Source organism: Chiloscyllium plagiosum, chromosome 10 (assembly GCF_004010195.1).
Source record: "Chiloscyllium plagiosum isolate BGI_BamShark_2017 chromosome 10, ASM401019v2, whole genome shotgun sequence".
Lineage (NCBI taxonomy): Eukaryota > Metazoa > Chordata > Chondrichthyes > Orectolobiformes > Hemiscylliidae > Chiloscyllium > Chiloscyllium plagiosum.
Window position 1 is genome coordinate 26585222 of NC_057719.1, and position 17938 is coordinate 26603159.

The 17938-nt window shown below is 37.7% G+C and overlaps 1 protein-coding gene across 1 annotated transcript in view; it reads left to right on the plus strand.

Moving 5' to 3' along the window:
- The window catches only part of ppp2r5eb (protein phosphatase 2, regulatory subunit B', epsilon), an 89231-nt gene that overhangs the window by 36440 nt on the left and 34853 nt on the right, over positions 1 to 17938 (plus strand). The window contains exons 2-3 of the mRNA XM_043697219.1: positions 8393 to 8589; positions 13427 to 13528. Of these exons, the coding sequence (XP_043553154.1) occupies positions 8393 to 8589; positions 13427 to 13528 (299 nt within the window). The remainder of the gene's footprint in view (positions 1 to 8392; positions 8590 to 13426; positions 13529 to 17938) is intronic.

The following is a 17938-nucleotide window of genomic DNA, read 5'->3' on the forward strand; positions in this document are numbered from 1 at the left end:
TAACATTAAGCAACCAAAATATTCATGTGATCATGAAAAAAACGCTCAGAAGTACTGGAAATTAGTCTTGGTCTTATGGGTGGATTTGTCGTTGGAAAATTCAAGCTATTTCTATCATTTTCATTTTTATTTTTATTCATTATATAAAATCATGTGAACGTCGTGTAAAACATAACCGCTGTAAAGTTTTTTTTTAGTATACAGAAACTAATGCTGGTTCAGTAATACAAGAATTTAAAAAAAAAACTTGAGGCAGACTTTGAATTATCAGATGTGCTTTAGTCAATTTAAACATTACAAGCTTGTTGCAAGCATTCAGTATCATTATGTAATACCTCTGTGTTGGCCTTGTGTCTTTAGTCTATTAAAGCATTAAAGATATATGGAAGTGTTCAATCTCTATACTTGCAATTCGTCTGAATGACCAAACAAAAGGTTGAGGAGGGCATCTTGTGAGGGAAGATTTGACAAGCTAGGCTTAGATCCACTGGATTTTAGAAGAGCAAGAAGCAACTCAGTTTAAACCTACAGGCTATGACAAGGTAAATGCAGAAGGGATGTTTCCTGTTACTGGAGAATCTAGAGCTCGGGATTGCTGTTTAAAAGTCAGGGCTCTCCCATTTAAAACAGATTGGCCAACTTTTTTATTCATCCCTGACACTCGTGAAACTTCGGAACTCTTCCCGAAAAAGTGGTGGCACCGCAGCCTATGAATATTTTTAAGGTAGCGAGTGATTCTTATTGAGCAAGGGGTAACTTGGGAATATGGATTAGATATTACAATAAGATGAGCCATGATATAGAATGGAGCAGTTTCAAGGGGCTTAATGGCCTTGCTGGTCTGTCCACAACAAGCCCTTTTACTGTTCAGCATATGGTTCTGTGTTGCAAATTCACCAGGTTGGCATCTCACTGAGATATTCACATAGCATACTCTGCTATACCATTCAATGAACCTGTGTTGATCACCTGGCTAGATAGTAATGGTAGAGTGAGGGATATATCAGACCATGACGTTATGGATTCTATTGCTGCTCTCAGCTTCTCATTAATGCCCAGTTTATACAAGCTATTCCATTGCCAATAATAGTAGTACCACATTGCATAATGGAGTATAATAAAGCTAAGAACTGCAGATGGTGGAAATCTGAAACAAAAACAAATCGTTGGAAAATCCCGGCAAGTCTGGCAGCATCTGTGCAAAGAAAGCAGAGTTAATGTTTTGAGTCCGGTGACTCTTCAGAACATAATTGTCAGTCATGATTGTATGTGGAGAGGACTCGATGGGCCAAGTGGACTAATTTTTTTCCTCCTATGTCTTGTGGTTTTATAATTGAGTCAGTTCTAAATATGAAGGAGGGATTTTGTTTCCACAAATGGCTTGTGTGGTGTTCACTCTGACCAGAACTATCCTGGAAAGATTTGCTTGACTGGTGAGAACCATGTGAAGTAGAATTTTATATCAATCGATTTATTTTTAATTTTTTTTTTCCCAAGTCAAGGCTTATATATTTCCAAGTTTGATGCAGCAATGTACAGCTCTATTTTGAGTTCTTGTAATTTAGCAATTTTTGGTGCTATTGAATATGCTTCACTTGATGAGATGCTATGTACCTGATGGAAGGCTGTTTGCCTTCTAGAAGACAATCTGTTAAGAATCTGTTCCAACTACAGCATCCACCCTTTCACAAACTATGACAGTTTATGCTTCCACTCTCCTATCTGGAAGTACATTGCAATTCTTTTCTTAATTTGTTTTGATGTAGGTGATCTATCTAAAATCAATGCTACTTGTCTGTCTCATGTTGTCCTGAGAACACCTTAGTCATCCACATTATCTAGAGTTGGAGTCACTTATAGGCCATATTGGATAGGGGTGATGGTCAGTGCAGAAGTTAAGCCAAATTATACTTGCACTGCTAGTATGTACTAAAGTAAAAATGTAATCAGAATCTAGATTAGAGTGGTGCTGGAAAAGCACCACTCCTTCATTCCTGATGAAGGGCTTTTGCCCAAAACGTTGATTTTCCTGCTCCTTGGATGCTGCCTGACCTGCTGTGCTTTTCCAGCACCGCTCTGATCTCTAACATCTGCAGTCCTCACTTTTGCCTAAAAATTAGTTAACCCATTGCCATTTTCATCTAGTACTAAGTAGGATTACAACAAAAGTGAAAAGTTCAGCTAGACGGTTAGATTGTCATAGGTTAGCAATACAGATATTGAATGAAATGCTGCACATTTGCAGTATTTTTGTGTTTTAGTTTTCATCGTTGCAGGAATTTGTACTTTTGTTTTCTGGTTTGATATCCTGTTTGTTTTGAGTAATTGCAACATTGCCTCATTCTACTTGGTGCTGGTGTGGAGTCTGAGATTGGAGCAGAGAACAATAAAAACGCAGAAGAAATCACATGGGTAGTTTGGGTTGGCACTTTCCATTTGCTATTTTATAAAACCCTGAATCAAATTTGAGTGAAACTGAATGGGATGATGATGACTGTCCACAATGAGTGTAAAATTACGTGGCTTGATTCTGCTTATTACAGAACAAGTTCTTTAGTTTTTGAGTAAGTGAATAAAGAAATGCTTATCCTATTTTAATCACTATTTGATTATGACTTTTCATTTCATCTTCCTATAAGTTTAAATAACCTATTTTTTTCAAATCCATTAACCAAACAAACAAGATGGAAGCTTGCACAATTAATCTTCAAACATTTTCTTCCTACCAGCTGCTGTTCCGGAGTAAACCATTCAATTATAAAATGAGTCCCTTAAGTGGCTAATGGTAACCTACTGTGGTAATGACAGGTTGTGATCAGGCAAGTCCACAGTTAGCGATATTCGAGTACATTCCTGTGCTGGTACATCAATCACTTGCACTTTCACTGTGCAGAAAAAATCCATTGTATAATCACTTTTAGAAGTGCTTAATTTTTTGACCTTCTCCTTTTGTTGGCAAGTTACTTTTATTTTGAAGAGGATATGATTTTAAGTATGGAAAATGTCAAAATGCATTGATTTCTCTAAGTTGTGAGAAGTACAGTAGTACAGTGTAATAGTCATGGGCAGATTCATTGGAGTTTGTCAGGATGTGTTTGTTGGCTCTACTATATTAATTTGGTAGGTCTCAATGCGTATTCGTATGTAAATTTGAGAATTTAAATACATAAACCATTTCAAACATATGCAGCTTTAAACATGTTTCTGATTCTACAGCCTGAAATAAAACATTTGAAGTGGATTTGATTTCTGATAAAATTTTGGGTTTCTTTCAGTTAAATCACTTGTTTGGTTAGCCTCCATCCAATCTATAGAGTAGAAAGACATGTTAACTGGACATAATTATCTCTGAGAAAAGTCTCTTGTAGATAAACTAAGCAGCTGCAGTTATAAGCTGTGAATGAGTCGTCATATGCAATGAAGTATGGTTGTACTGTGCTCAGTAATTACTTGTTTGGCAGCTGTTTCTTCAACTTTTTTATGCATTGAAATCAGTAAAACTGAGTTTATTGATAAACTCAATGTTTAATTTTTATCTTCCATTCAGAGCAGAACAAATTATGATTTAATGTTCAAATTACATATTAGAATTTTTGGGTAACTATGCATAATTTGAATGTCAATGGCACAGTTGAATATAGAAATTGAGTTACACTCATATTTCTGAAGAAATTTTAACCTTGCTTCAATTTCCTTCCCAGTTTGTTTTCTTCCTCTGCAATCCACATCTGTTTACGATACAGTACCTTCAACTATGATTCTTGACTGTTTTGTTATGGCAGGCCATTTGATTAGAGTCTAGCTTTTTTCAGTTGTTACCTACCATTTATACATTTGCATTTCAATAGAAGTGAACCAGCTTTTCTCTTCACTCTCTATTTTAGGAATTCAGTGGCTACTTAGCAGAGTACTACTGTCAAATTAAATGACAGAAGGTTTGAGGGGCTGAATGAGTTCTTCCATATTCACATGCAAGGCTGGAGTTAATTCGCAATATAGAACCTAGATCAAACTTGGGTTGTTAAGGTGATGCAGAAATTTAATGATCACTGAGCAGTTTGTTTCTTTATGGAGCAATGTTTTTATTTGAGGAATTTTCTCTCTTTTTTTTGTCCTCTAGCATTCTTGGCCACCAACTCTCCAGCACTGATGTGTAGGAAAAGTAGACAAATCAGTATCTCTCAATACCATAAGGTAGAGTAGCAGAAATAGGCCATTCAGCCCATCAGGTTGGTCTGCCATTCAATCATAGCTGATATGTTTCTCAACACCATTCTTCTGCCTTCTCCCTGTAACCCTTACTAAGCAAGAATCGATTTATCTCTGTTTTAAATACGCTCAACAATTTGGCCTCCAGTGTCCTCTGTGGCAATGAGTTCCATTGTCTGGCTGAAGAAATTCCTCCTCATTGCAGTTCTAAAGGGTCATCCCTTCACCCTGGGTCCTAATATCTTCTTCTAGTAAAAGTATATTTTCTCCCTGTCCACTCCATCCAGATCTCTCCGTATTCTCACCTTCAATGAGATCCATTTCCCCCCATCATCTTTTTGAACTGAGTACAGACCCAGATTCTTCAACCGCTCATCATATAAGCCCTTCATCCCAGGATTATTCTTGGAAACTTCCTGTGAGCTGCCTCCGAGTCTAGAACATCCTCCCTTCGACTGGGGCCCAATACTGCTCACAATATTCCAAATACAGTCTGACCCAAACCATCTGCAGCCTCAGCCGTACATCTCTGCTCTTATTTTCTAGCTGTCTTGAAATGCATGCACATTGCCTTTGCCTTCCTCAGCACCAACTGAACCTGCATGTTAACTGTAAGAAAGTTCTGAACTAGGACTCCCAAGTCCCTTTGCACTTGAGATTTATGAAATCTTTCCCCATTTAGAAAATAGTCTACACATCATCTTACCAAAATGTATAACCTCTTACTTTGCCACACTTGTATGTCATCTGCCAGTTCTTTGCCCACTCATCCAGCATGCCTGAGGCCTTCTGCAGCCTCTCCTCTTCCTCCTATCTTAGTGTCTCCTACGAACTTAGCAACAATGCCCTCAGTTCCTTCATCCAGATCATTAATGTGTAACGTAAATAGCTGTGGTCTCAACACTGATCCCTGTGGAACTCCACTGGTCATTAGGTGCAATCCTGAAAAAAGATCCCTTTTATTTCTGGCTGTCTGCAAGAAGCCCAGTCCTCTATCCATTCCAGTTCCTTGCCCCTAATGCTGTGAGCTCTTATTTTAGAAGCCTCTCATGCAGCATCTTGTCAAAGACCTTCTGTGAATCCAAATAGATCATGTCCAATAGCTGTCCTTTGTCTAACTTGCTCATTACCTCTCAAAATTCAAACAGATTTGTCAGGCATGACTTCCTCTTGACAGAGCTGAGCTGACTCTGCCATATTTTATTATGCACTTTCAGAACCGTTCTGAAGGAGGGTCACTGGACCTGAAATATAAACTGTTTTCTCTCCATAAATGCTGCCAAATCTGAGTTTTTCCAGCAATTTGATTTTTGTTTTTAAATCCCATTGCTCTCCCACAACATCTGATTGCTTTTATTAATATGCCAAATTGTATTTCTTGAGTTCAAATTCCCTCTCATGATAAATTCTGTCTGCTGTAATTTTTTCAGCTTGCTATTTGTCTTATCAAATGATATTTCTTCAACGATGGCAGGGAAGTGTAAAAGTGCTGATTGATGTTTTGCCAATGTTTTGGCTGAAATCCATGAACTCTGTCAAGATCAGTGATTACATTGTGAATATTCTGTTTAATACTGTAGCTTAGCCATCTTTATTCCAGCCCCCTCTTTTATATAATGAACGTAAAACCATATATAATCCTCATTAATGCTCACAGATTAAGCACCTAGTTATTAACTTTGACTAACAAGGGAAGGTTGGGTGTTTTACCTCAGCTGTTTAAAAAAGCTTTTATAGAGTTCTTTGTATGATAACAACAGGCACTCACTGATTTTAGAACAACATGGGATTAAGTTGTAGTTTCATTGCATGTAATTAAAGGTTCAGAAATGTTACTGAAGCTTGTGTACAATACATATCATTTAATTGTAAACATTTGTTGCTATTGGTTGCATCTTATAGGATGTATGGTGAAAAGAATGGTTTGCAATATTGATAATATACCCAGTCTAAGGGAGGATGTTCTAGACTCTGAGGCAGCGCACAGGAAGTTTCCAAGAATAATCCTGGGATGAAGGGCAGTTGAAGAATCTGGGTCTGTACTCAGAGTTTAAAAAGATGATGGCGGGGAAATGGATCTCATTGTTTGTTGGTCAAGTGCACAGTGGGGTAATCTTTCAAGCAGCAGGTAATTGTGGAGACTTACATTAGATAGCAGTGCAATTTGTGTAGAATTTCACTGCTTGTCTGTTTTGCTATATGTTTGGAATAATGAGTATCAATGTTTAAATAATTCACAGATATAGTAAATTTGGGCTCTGCTACCCAAATCCTCTTGTTTAGCGGTGATAATCTCACTTTCAAAATGTCTGCATTTATGGCTTAGAGCTTTGACTGGAATGGTGCTACATGGCAAGAAATGCCACTTGCAATTTCATTTCATTACAACACCCATCATATTAATGTAGGCATCCAAGATCAGTGAATAAAATGGGTAATAAGTCTTACTAGATTTATTGCAATATGCTAAGTTAACATCTATTTGAAGCCCTCCACAATATTGGGTTGCTGTGAAATACGCCAGTACTGAAAAACCTGCATGTGACTTTCGAGAAGCTATTGAAGGCTGCAATCAACAACTTCAATTTTGTATACAGAGCTGGCAGGAGCAAGAGTACTCCTGACCTTATGTCAAAACCACTAGGACTTGTTACATCCAGGCTGAATTTGGTTTTAAAATAATTGGAAGGGTCAACAAATAATTTTAACTAATATATTAGTATTTCATAACTATTGTTAAGCTTATGACAAAATGCATTGTAAGGCTTACTATTTAAAACCAAGTGTAGCATAAGGTACTACAATGTTTGAGCATTACAGTTGTGAAATAAGCCCACTTGTCACTCCTTGTTCACTTCTCAATTCACTGGGGTAGCAGCCCAGAGAGCTGCTACATTGTGGCCCAGGTGGAATTCTTCAATACTATCAACAGAGAACATGAGCAGGTAGTAGCCTGGGTGCTGTCTACCCTAGGAAATCAAAAGTAAGTATGTTTAGCTCTAGACATTGGTAAATGTATGATTCACAGATGCTAATATGATTTGGAGAGAGAAAATTTTAAGTTGATTAGTGGGGAATTTTCTCCAGTTCCAGTTGTGTAGTGAATTAAAAAAAAACTTGTGTACTATGGTGTTTCATTGAAATCAAAGTATTGAAGCTGAATGAAATAATATAGAAGGTAAAGAAATCAAAATACAAGAATTGTTCCGGTCAGTGGCAGAGGCCATATTGGGTTGCTTGTCATTTTCTTTTAGATTCAAAACAACTTGGATTTGACAACACCTAACTTGAAAGGCATTGCTAATCATCATTTTATGTTGTCATGTCTGCCCTCTTATGACTGAATGTTGAAATAACATCTGTATACATTTTGTTTGAGTTCCATACAGAGTCAGAGTCAGAGTCATAGAGATGTACAGCATGGAAACTGACTCTTCGGTCCAAGCCATCCATGCCGACCAGATATCCCAACCCAATCTAGTCCCACCTGGCCCATATCCCTCCAAACCCTATTCATATACCCATCCAAATGCCTCTTAAATGTTGCAATTGTACCAGCCTCCACCACTTCCTCTGGCAGCCCACTCCATACCCACACCACCCTCTGTGGAAAAAGTTGCCCCCTAGGTCTCCTTTATATCTTTCCCCTCTCACCCTAAACCTATCCCCATCTAGTTCTGGATTCCGTCACCCCAGGGAAAAGACTTTACCTATTGTATGGCAGAGGATAAAGCAGTTAATAGAATATCACAGGGAACTGGTTTTTGGGAAACATTACTTTAGAATGTTACTTGTAGTCCCACTATTAAATGTTTTGAGTAAAGCTTGTGAATTTTAACATAGAATTTAAGCCCACCTTTTGGTGGGGAAGGGAGACTGAAGAGAGCATGTTAATTTTGAACAGTGGAAGTAAGCTGGATGTTCATAGACTTATTTTTTTGCTCTGTAGGTACAAGGTTCAGATACACTCAGTATTTGACTGAGCTAACTGGTATACCACCCTAGAATTATCTTACTGAATTTCTTTTCTGATTTGTTTGATTAGGATGCTAACATGCTTGCACTAATAAAAATTGTTTTGAAATTCAAGCTGTTCAAAAATGAAAATATTAGTGCGCTCAACTGGGCAAATTGCTAATAACCACTCATTCTAAATTTAGTTTGTTTCTCACCCCTCTTCCAGACGTTTCCACGACTGAAAAGGCACTGCTCTTCCAGAAGAAATTGCATCAGTGCTGCGTTGTATTTGACTTCATGGATTCATTATCAGATCTTAAAATGAAGGAGTACAAGCGCTCTACCCTTAGTGAACTGGTGGACTATGTTGCAGTAGGTCGAGGAATCTTGACAGAACAGACATACCCTGAAGTAGTTAAAATGGTAAATGCTTGCCCTACAAACCGTCATGACCTATCTGTTTTCTTTTGAGTTTAACCTCTCCTGCATCTTGTCCTCTCTTTTCCTTACCATTGTTGGCATGACACCCGCCATAAAGGACCTACTCTGAAATACCCTTCCTGATCTGTCTGATGCTTCTCCTTCCTTGGCGGTATCCTTACAAGATTTCTTTAACCAAGTTTTTGGTTAGCCCTCCAGATCTTACCTTTTACCTTGGTACGATCTTTACCTTTACCTGGGATGTGCAATGGGATGTTTTTCTACATAGTTTCTTAAAGTTGGGAGTTTTAAATTGTCTAACTCGTTTTTGGCTCTCCATTTGCTACAATACATCTACAACTGTCAAATCAATTCAATTTCTCCATTACTTCCGTGTTTGATACCTTCAACTCCAGTAAAACCCTTAAATTCATCTTCTACCCACTGTTTTGGCTCCCTTAAATCTAAGGAGCACAAACTTGAATGTATGTGGTGTACAAGAGGTTTACTAATTTGCTACCTTAACGAGATGACATTCCCGCCTCCAGCATCTTCTCAGAGTAATGGAGCACTGAAGAAGCCATTCAGCCTGCTGAGTCTGCACTGCTTTTTGAAGAAATCTAGTTAATCCCTCTGGCCACCTCTCACTGCCCCCCCCCCCAAAAAAAAAATCTTGCAACTTGATTTCTCTATCAAGGATTTATAAAGTAATTTACTTAAATATCAGAACATAACTTTATTTTTGTAAATAAACTTTTTTCATTCTTTCTGATGTATAATTATATCAGTTATTTACAAAAATCTTGGCAAAACATCAAATCAAAAATTTCAACTTGTTCCCCATTGCACTGTTTTTCACACTGAGTTCCAGAGAAATAACTCTCCTTTCTCAGCTTTTTTAAATCATTGGTTAATTGACACTTACCAGTTTCTTTCCCTTGAACTGTTAAGACCATTTTCTTACTACAGTAAATCCTCAGTATCAGTGAAATCATGAATTAGCCTATCCATGCCAATAAGTTAATAACAAAAATCAATACCTGTGGAAAAAAAATCACATCTGCGATATTTTTAACCATTTCATCGTATCTTTAATGAACTTTGTACTTGCGAGTTTCATCATTCATAAGGGTTCGCGGGAGGGGGGGGGGGGGGGGGGCATGGATTTCTTTCTATATTTGACTGTATTTCTTTGAGTCTGTTGCCATGAACCCTTCTAAGCTCTGATGTCCAAAACCTTTCTGTTGCAGCAATTTGAAGAGTTCTGTCCAAATTCTCATAGCTCTGCAGATTATAAACCATTTCTGCTGAGGTGAATGGTGCCCTTAAGCTGATTTGATTTCACCCCTAAATTCTGAATTCAACTCTAGGTTATTCTGAATTAAAACTTTGAACCTTCTGTTCTAAAGTTGAAACTAAATTAATTGCCTTAAACTAATGTGTTTAATACTCCACCATTTGTCGCCCCAACAATATTTTATCCATTTAATGCTGCAAGTGTTCTCTCAGGTATGACACTACTGTCACATGCTTTCTTGGAACTGATGTATTTAGGTCACATCTCCAAATTTATTTAATTAAACTTTATCAGAAGTAACCTTCTAAAAGTAATAATGCATTAGACAGCTTTCGTCATGCACCTCATAGGGATTATGGATGGATTGATTGTTAAAGTAGATTGGGGAAAGTAAGTGACCATTGACTGAGAGATTTTCAGTACCCTATCATTGGTCCTTCATTTTTCATCCTTAAGTTTGTTGGTGACAGTAAAATTGATGCCCAGTTCCACTGGTGCAATGGCACCCAACTCTACCTTGCAACTGTATTCTTGACTCCACTTCTTAGTGTTGTCAGCTTTCTTATCTGATAGTCCTGTATGAGTTGCAATTTTCTACAACTAAACTTTGGCAGGAACTGATCTTGAGCTACATCTTCTGTCAAAAGCTCTTGTTCCACTGCAAAGACTTCATCTCCATAAGCTCACTTATCTCCATTCCAGCTCAACATACCTGCTCCTGGAACTCTAAACTATGCTTTTGTTACATACATACTCAGTTATTTAATTGCTCTTTTAGGTGTGACTCATGCGATTGCCTTTTATAAATGGACTCATTACTCTGCGCTCATTATCCTGAAATGGACTGAGTTTCCTGGTTTATCACTCTGGCATAAACTGACATACATAAATGTCTCAATTTTAGCTATAATTCTCTTGTTCAAAATCCCCCTTCTTTTCTACCTCGATACTGCCAATTTTCCATGAAATTGAAACTCTTCCTGTTGTTCTTTATTACCAACTCCAACTCAAGGATTTTGTCACACCACTGATGCCCATACCTGCAATCATATAGGCCGTTGTCACTGGATAACTCTTCTCTTGGCATTCACCTTTTTCCCCCTCTTGTAAGACCACCTTTTGGTTAAGCTTTTAGTATCTTGCCCCAATGTTTCCTTTGGCTCAGTGACAAATTTTGACAGGTTTAACTCCCTGTAAAATACTTTCATATGTTTTCCAACGTTGAAAGAACAAATAAGTTTAAGTTTTTAGTCAATTGCCACTTTGCTCTATTGTATAATATGTTGCTGAGGGGATAGCGTTGCTTAATTTTTTTTAAACTTATCCTGAAAGTGCTTTGACATGACTGCACGAATGCCTGCAGCTCTCCCGTAACCTGTCCTAAGTCGTGGTTCTCCGGGAATACTCCCAAACAGTAACTGTTGGGAATCGATTTCCATGGCGGGCATTTCAGTTGATCTCCTGGTCTTCATATATACATTTTCAATGGAGTCAATTGAATATCAATAGGAATAAGAATTTTGATTACTCTTTACTCTGTCTAATCCAGGCATTTGAACCAAATTAGTTAATTGAATGTAGATAGGGATTTGAACCAATTTGGTCATGGTCCATTTATGTTGGTACCACACTCGTGGTGCTTTTACGTAGACAAAGTGGTTAAGTTTATAAAATGACTTTTTTGAAAGTTTTTTTTTGGAATGCTTTTTAATTCCTGGTTGAAGTCATTCTCTGGTTTAGAAATGCAAAGTTCTTTTTTGAGTTGTCAGTCTGAGCATGAGTTTATTTTTGTTACTACTTAAGCTGCATAAATTTACTTGATAGTAAATAAAAAGTAGCAGTGAACTAGAAGATTGTAACTATTTGAAGTACATGTATACCTTTAAAGATCAAAAACCTCAGGTACAGAATTCTAGAGCATTGATACATTTGCTTTGTTTATTTACATTAGGAGTCGCAGCCCACCCACTACCTATCTGGCTAAATATTTACATGGTTTGATCTACACAGTGAGAAAACAAATCAAATGACAAATGTTTGCTGCTATTGCTTTATATGTTAATTCAAATTGTAGTGAACACATTGTGTTTTTTAAATTGCTCAACACACATTTCTGGAGAAGGTAATTTTAAATTTGCAGTAATAGATTGAAGTCTTTTGGAGTGGATCTTTAACAGTGTTCTAAAAGTTAATTTTTTATTTTGTATGAAACTGTTCGATTGTCTTCAAAATTCTGGTGTATAATGCTGGTGTGTACAAAGCTAAGGAGATTACCTCTGGCATGCATTAGAAGTGAAGTAGTGAACTCAGTCATGGTTATAGAGCACCGAAACAGACCCTTGGTCCAACTTGACAATGTCACCCAGAGATCCTAAATTAATCTAGTCCCATTTAACAGTATTCCTTTAGTGTTAATGTAGCTTTGACTTAAATAAGCAGTCTAAAAGTTGTCTTCTGTGTCACATATTTTGATCAACACCATTGTGCATTTCCAATCCTGTTATACTAGTTTTTCACTATTTGTATCCCATGATCAAGTGAGCTGCACTATTTCACTTGAGTATTATTTCCACATGCAGCGGTGAATGTTGTTGGATGATTACAATATTTGAAAATTACTTAGACTTAATTTTCGCATCACCAGCAAGACCAACACTTAAAAGCCATTCCTAACTGCATTTGAGAAGATGATGGTAAAACCCTTTGTTGAACCATTGCAGTTCACGTAGTGAGGGTGCTTTCACAAAGGTGTCGGATTGGGTTGAAGAATTTTGACTTTGTGCTTGTGAAGGCTTATAATAAATGTCCAGGATGGGGAATTGTGTCACTTAAAAGTGATGCTGTATCTATGCACCAGCTGACCTGTTTTTCTGGGTGATAGAAGCCATGGGTTTGAAAGACACTCCCAAAGAATCCTGGGAAGATTGATATAGTGCATCCAGTTGATAGCATCCAAACTGATCTTGTCTTCATCTCGGCATCTCTAGTTCATTTTTTACTTTCATCCAAAATTTTCTTTAGACAATCTACATTTCTTTGTTTTCTTTTTATATTTTCTCTTTCTTGAGAGACATGTACTGTTTAGCATGAAAATTGCTTGTTGTTGAGGGTGAAGGATGGCAATGCACTATGTAATGGTACACCCATTTTATGCATTAATACATCTACCTGGTTGCAGTCTACCTAGGCACTTCAATCCAAGCGCTATGAGTAAATCAGATATATTTGATCAGAAAAACCTGACATAAAACTGTCAGAAAAACAATGAATATCTAAATATGGGTTTATACTTGGTATTCGCTGAGTTTCCCACAAGTACTTTATTCTCAACAGTTGAACTGTCTCATGAATTCTTTCCATGATTTTCTGTTGGCTGTGATTTTCAATGCACCATTCATTTTCCCTGTATTACATGGAATTTTGAGGAACTTATTGAAATAGTTGCACAGCATGTTGTCAATACATAACTCTTAATCCGAGTGCATTGGATGGGTTTGGAAGGAGACAATTCAGCATTTAATTTTGTACTCTATCTTGTTATAGGTTTCTTTCAATATATTTAGGACCCTTCCACCTTCAGAATCTTCAGAGTTTGATCCAGAAGAAGATGAACCAGTGCTTGAAGCAGCCTGGCCTCATTTACAGGTGAACATTGCATGCTCAGAAGTAAAATAGCTGGTTAATATGCTTTACTTATTAAAGCATTTTGGTAATCTGTAATATTATAATAGATCACATTTGGACAGTAACCTGAAATGGAAGTTGGCCTTGTGCATACCTGAGAAAGCAGGAGAGTTTTGCAACTTGGAAAAATCAAGCGGTGCACATTTTTAGCTATGGCAGACATAATTTTTTGAAGCAGTGAGGTTGTTTCTTTGAGACAGTGTGGCACAGGGGTTTATGTGAAAGAACCAATGGCCTAACAACGGCCGTCAGATTGGTCGAGCTGCAGTTTTGCTGCGAAGCTGTCCTGTTGAGCAGCTGAAGTCCACCAGAGGCGATGAACTGAAAGCATCTCTCCCCTTTTCCCAGTGTGAGGGAATTGACCAAAAACCCAAGAAAGAAGTCTTTGTTTTAATCTAACAAAAGACCTCTGTTTGGCAGATCAGCAATCAGTGAAGAATGACCATTGCCTTACTGGTAGCATTGTGTTATCAGTGCCGCAAATAGCTGTGTAAAAGATTTTAATTTGCCCATGAAAACTAGACTTTGTATTTTGCCTTACCCTGTCTATATTCTCTGTTCATCTGTAATGTGTATTAAACTATCTGTCTTAATCATGACTGTGTGTATTTGGGTCTTTTGGAGGAGTATGATTTAAATTTTTAAAAAGTATTAGATTAGAAATCCTTGCTTTTCTCTGCCACTGTTAAATGTGTTCCAATATATTCTGTCAATGATATAACCTGGTATAAATTTCCTTTGTCCTGCATAGCAGTCAGACCAGCAAAATTATCATCTTAGTGGTCGAATTGAGATTTTGTTTTGTATGTTTATCCATGGTTTGTCAAACCGTGGGGCATGTCTATCAGTAAACTGTTCCCAGCTCAGTTGTAAAAATAGTTTGGGAGTCTTGCTGCTGGGTATTTGAATGAGTGCAGATTGGATTTTGAGTAAAGGTAATTGGTAATGGATAAAAGGACAGATGCCAGGTTTCTTATACTCAAGATGGCATTGAAGATAGCTTAAACCGTCCTGCTGGAAGAGGTATCAGTGATAAATATAAAGGAAGTAACAAAAGCCAGACAGATGTAATGAACATATAAATCAGAAATAGAATTCAAAGTTTGTGCGAAGATTTGTAGCTCTGGTGCTCGTTGTTGTGGTTCTGTTCGCCGAGCTGGGACCCAATATACCAACCATTACAGCGGACAGCTGAAACTGACAACCGGAAGCGGCAGGGACAGGCCACTATAAACACCGGAGGAAACATCAAAGAAGCGCTTCGCAGGAGGCTCCCAAGCACTGATGATGTCGCCTAGCCAGGGGACGAAACGTTTGCAACAAAAACTTCCAGCTCAGCGAACAGAACCACAACAGAAATAGAATTGCCTTCCAGTGCCAAGAAGGCAACAGTGAGTGAAATGTTGGCAAATGATCTAGACTGGTGGAAATACAGGAAGGAGGATGTATATAGTCAGTCACTTGAGTTAACAAAGATTCAATTATGGTTAGAGCAGCTTGCAAAGAGAATTGAAACAGCATAAGCTCAAGGAGAAGGAACATTGAAATGAAAGAGCAAGAGCTGGAAATGAATAAACTTGAAGATCTTCAGAAAGAGGAGAATAAAAGTGAGCAATTCAAAGAAAGGAAAAGGTGCAAAAAAAAATTTAAGAGGCTCAAACTAGAGATTCCGGAGAGAGAAAAGGAAAATAGATAATGAATCACGATACAAAAAACAATTGAAAGAAAAGATTTTATATGCTGACAAAGCCTAGTCACAATTCAGAGTTGAGTAAAGATTGTTTAAATTTGTTTCAGACCGACAATGAGGGGGTTAAAAACATGGAGGCATTCTTTTTCATTTGAGGAAATAGTGGAACAATTGAAGTGGCCAGAGGAAAACAGGACATTACCCATGCCAAGCAAGTTGACTGATCAAGCATATAAAAAGTATGCATCGCCGTTGAAGGAGATTTTTTAAGGGTTATGCAACATATTTTTAAAAAGAGGTATTCTGGGTGTGTCATTTGGAGATGCCGGTGTTGGACTGGGGTGTACAAAGTTAAAAATCACACAACACCAGGTTATTGTCCAACAGGTTTAATTGGAAACACACAAGTTTTCGGAGCGCGCTCCTTCATCAGGTGATGGAGTGGCGCTCCGAAAGCTAGTGTGCTTCCAATTAAACCTGTTGGATGATAACCTGGTGGTGTGTAATTTTTAACTTCTGGGTGTGTGCTAGTTCCTGAACCATGCAGAAAGAACATTAGAAATTTGAGGGAGTAGTCTAGGCAACCTAGATTAAATTTGAAAGGTTTAAAGCAAAGTATTTTTGACAGGTGGGTTATGGGTATTAGGAGTAAATATCAAGTATGAAGTTCTCCGATTAATTTTTGATGGTAAATATCAAAGGTTTAAATCAAACCTCCACTGTAAGAAAATAGGATGCCTTTATTCAGAATTCTGGAAGTAGCATGGAAAGCCCACAGGACCTTTTGGGATTCATAGGAGTGAGGTTGATCAGAAACTCGCATGGAAAATACCAGAGATAAAATTGTAGCTTAACTACAGTGATGAAGCTGGAGGTAAACACTGCTGTGATTGCAGCAGGGGTGACTAAAATTAGAGATAAAGGTTTCTTCTTCTCTGCATTGAAATTATTCCACTAAACTGTAGCTTTATTAAGGAGCACGAGCTAAAGATGTTTTTGCTGGAGAGGACATATTTCTCCTTTTGGAGAATTCAAAGAAAGCAAAAAGGATAAGTTATATCCTGGTTCTCTTGCCCAAAATGCAATTAGTGAGACTTGTTCTCCAGAACAATGGAAGGAGGGGTTGCTTAAAAAAAAATTCCCTGTGGACAAAATTGACTGGCTGAAGTGAAGTTTATAGCTTTGCCCATAATCTCAAAATCCAAGTGAGGTTAAAGATACAGCAGTTTTACTGCAACCAGTTTCTGGTATTTTTCTGGTCAAGCAGCATCTGTGTAGAGAGAAGCAGCATTAATGTTTCAAGTTTGACTTTTCAGAACTAAACTCTGTTTAACCCTGATTCTCTCTGCAGATGCTGACAAACCTGCTGAGTTTCTCGCACTGTTGGTTTCAGACCTCCAACATCTGCAGTGTATTGACTCTGTTCAGGAATTTGTTGTTCTCATTATCATACACAACAGCGACTGAGTAAATTTCATTACCAGGCATCAAAGCATTACCACAAAAAGATGTTAAAATAGCTGATTCAGAGATAAATTGACTCAGTCAGCTCACACTGAAGCAGAGGCGGACTAAGATCGAGTGGTATTGTATTAGAAATGGAGATCTGATGAAAGAGTGGGAACATTTTTATATTCTTCCAGATAAGCAATGGACAGTTCACCTGATAGTGGTACTGTAAAATTTAATAATGTGATATTGAGTAGCGTTAATAGGTTTTTATGGCAAGATGTGAATTTGAAAAAGCTATGCATCAGTAAGCAGAAATTTTACCAGGTCAGGCCTCCATTTGGGTGTAATGTAATTCTATAAAACACACAATATATCAGACAGTTGGGAAACAAACTTAATTTGCAAGTTGGCTATAAAACAGTTGAAGTGCATTCATGAACATGGTGGCTTCAGAGAAATCTTCGGACTCTCAACGATCATGAAGGGTAATTGTTTTGCATACTTACATGGTTGAAAAAAGGGTTAGATTTCTTAATTTGCTGTAAAAGACTCCCCAGTTAAATCTACTGGGTTTAGTTCATTTAAATTGATGTATAGTCCTGAAGTAAGAGGTCCATTAAAACTGATCATGAGAACATAGTTCAAAGTGATCATGAGAGATGGCAAAAAATTTAGCGTTGTTTATAAGGCAAAAAGACAAATCCTCAAAACATTGAGAATTACATGTCCCATGTTTTCAGAGAGACAGGAGTGTGTAAAGTAGCATGGGAGTGTTTAAGAAGTTGTGGAGCTGAAAAAAGCACAGCAGGTCAGTCAGCATCAGAGGAGAAGGGGAATCAACATTTGAGGACTGGTGAAAGGTTCTGACCTGAAACATCAACTCCCCTTTTGGATGTAGGTTTGCTTGCTGAGCTGATAGGTTGATTTCCAGATGTTTCATTATCTTACTAGGTAACATCTTCAGTGGACTTTATGCAAAGCAATGCTGAAACTTCCTGCTTTCTATTTACATGTTTGGGTTTCTTTGGGTTAGTGATGTCATTTCCTTTGGTGATGTTATTTCCTGTGGTGAAGTCACTTCCTGTGCCTTTTCTTCGGGGGTGGTAGATGGGGTCTAACTCTGTTTGTTGATAGAGTTCTGGTTGGAATGCCATGTTTCTAGGAATTCTCGTGCATGTCTTTGTTTGGCTTGTCCTAGGATGGATGTATTGTCCCAGTCGAAGTGGTGT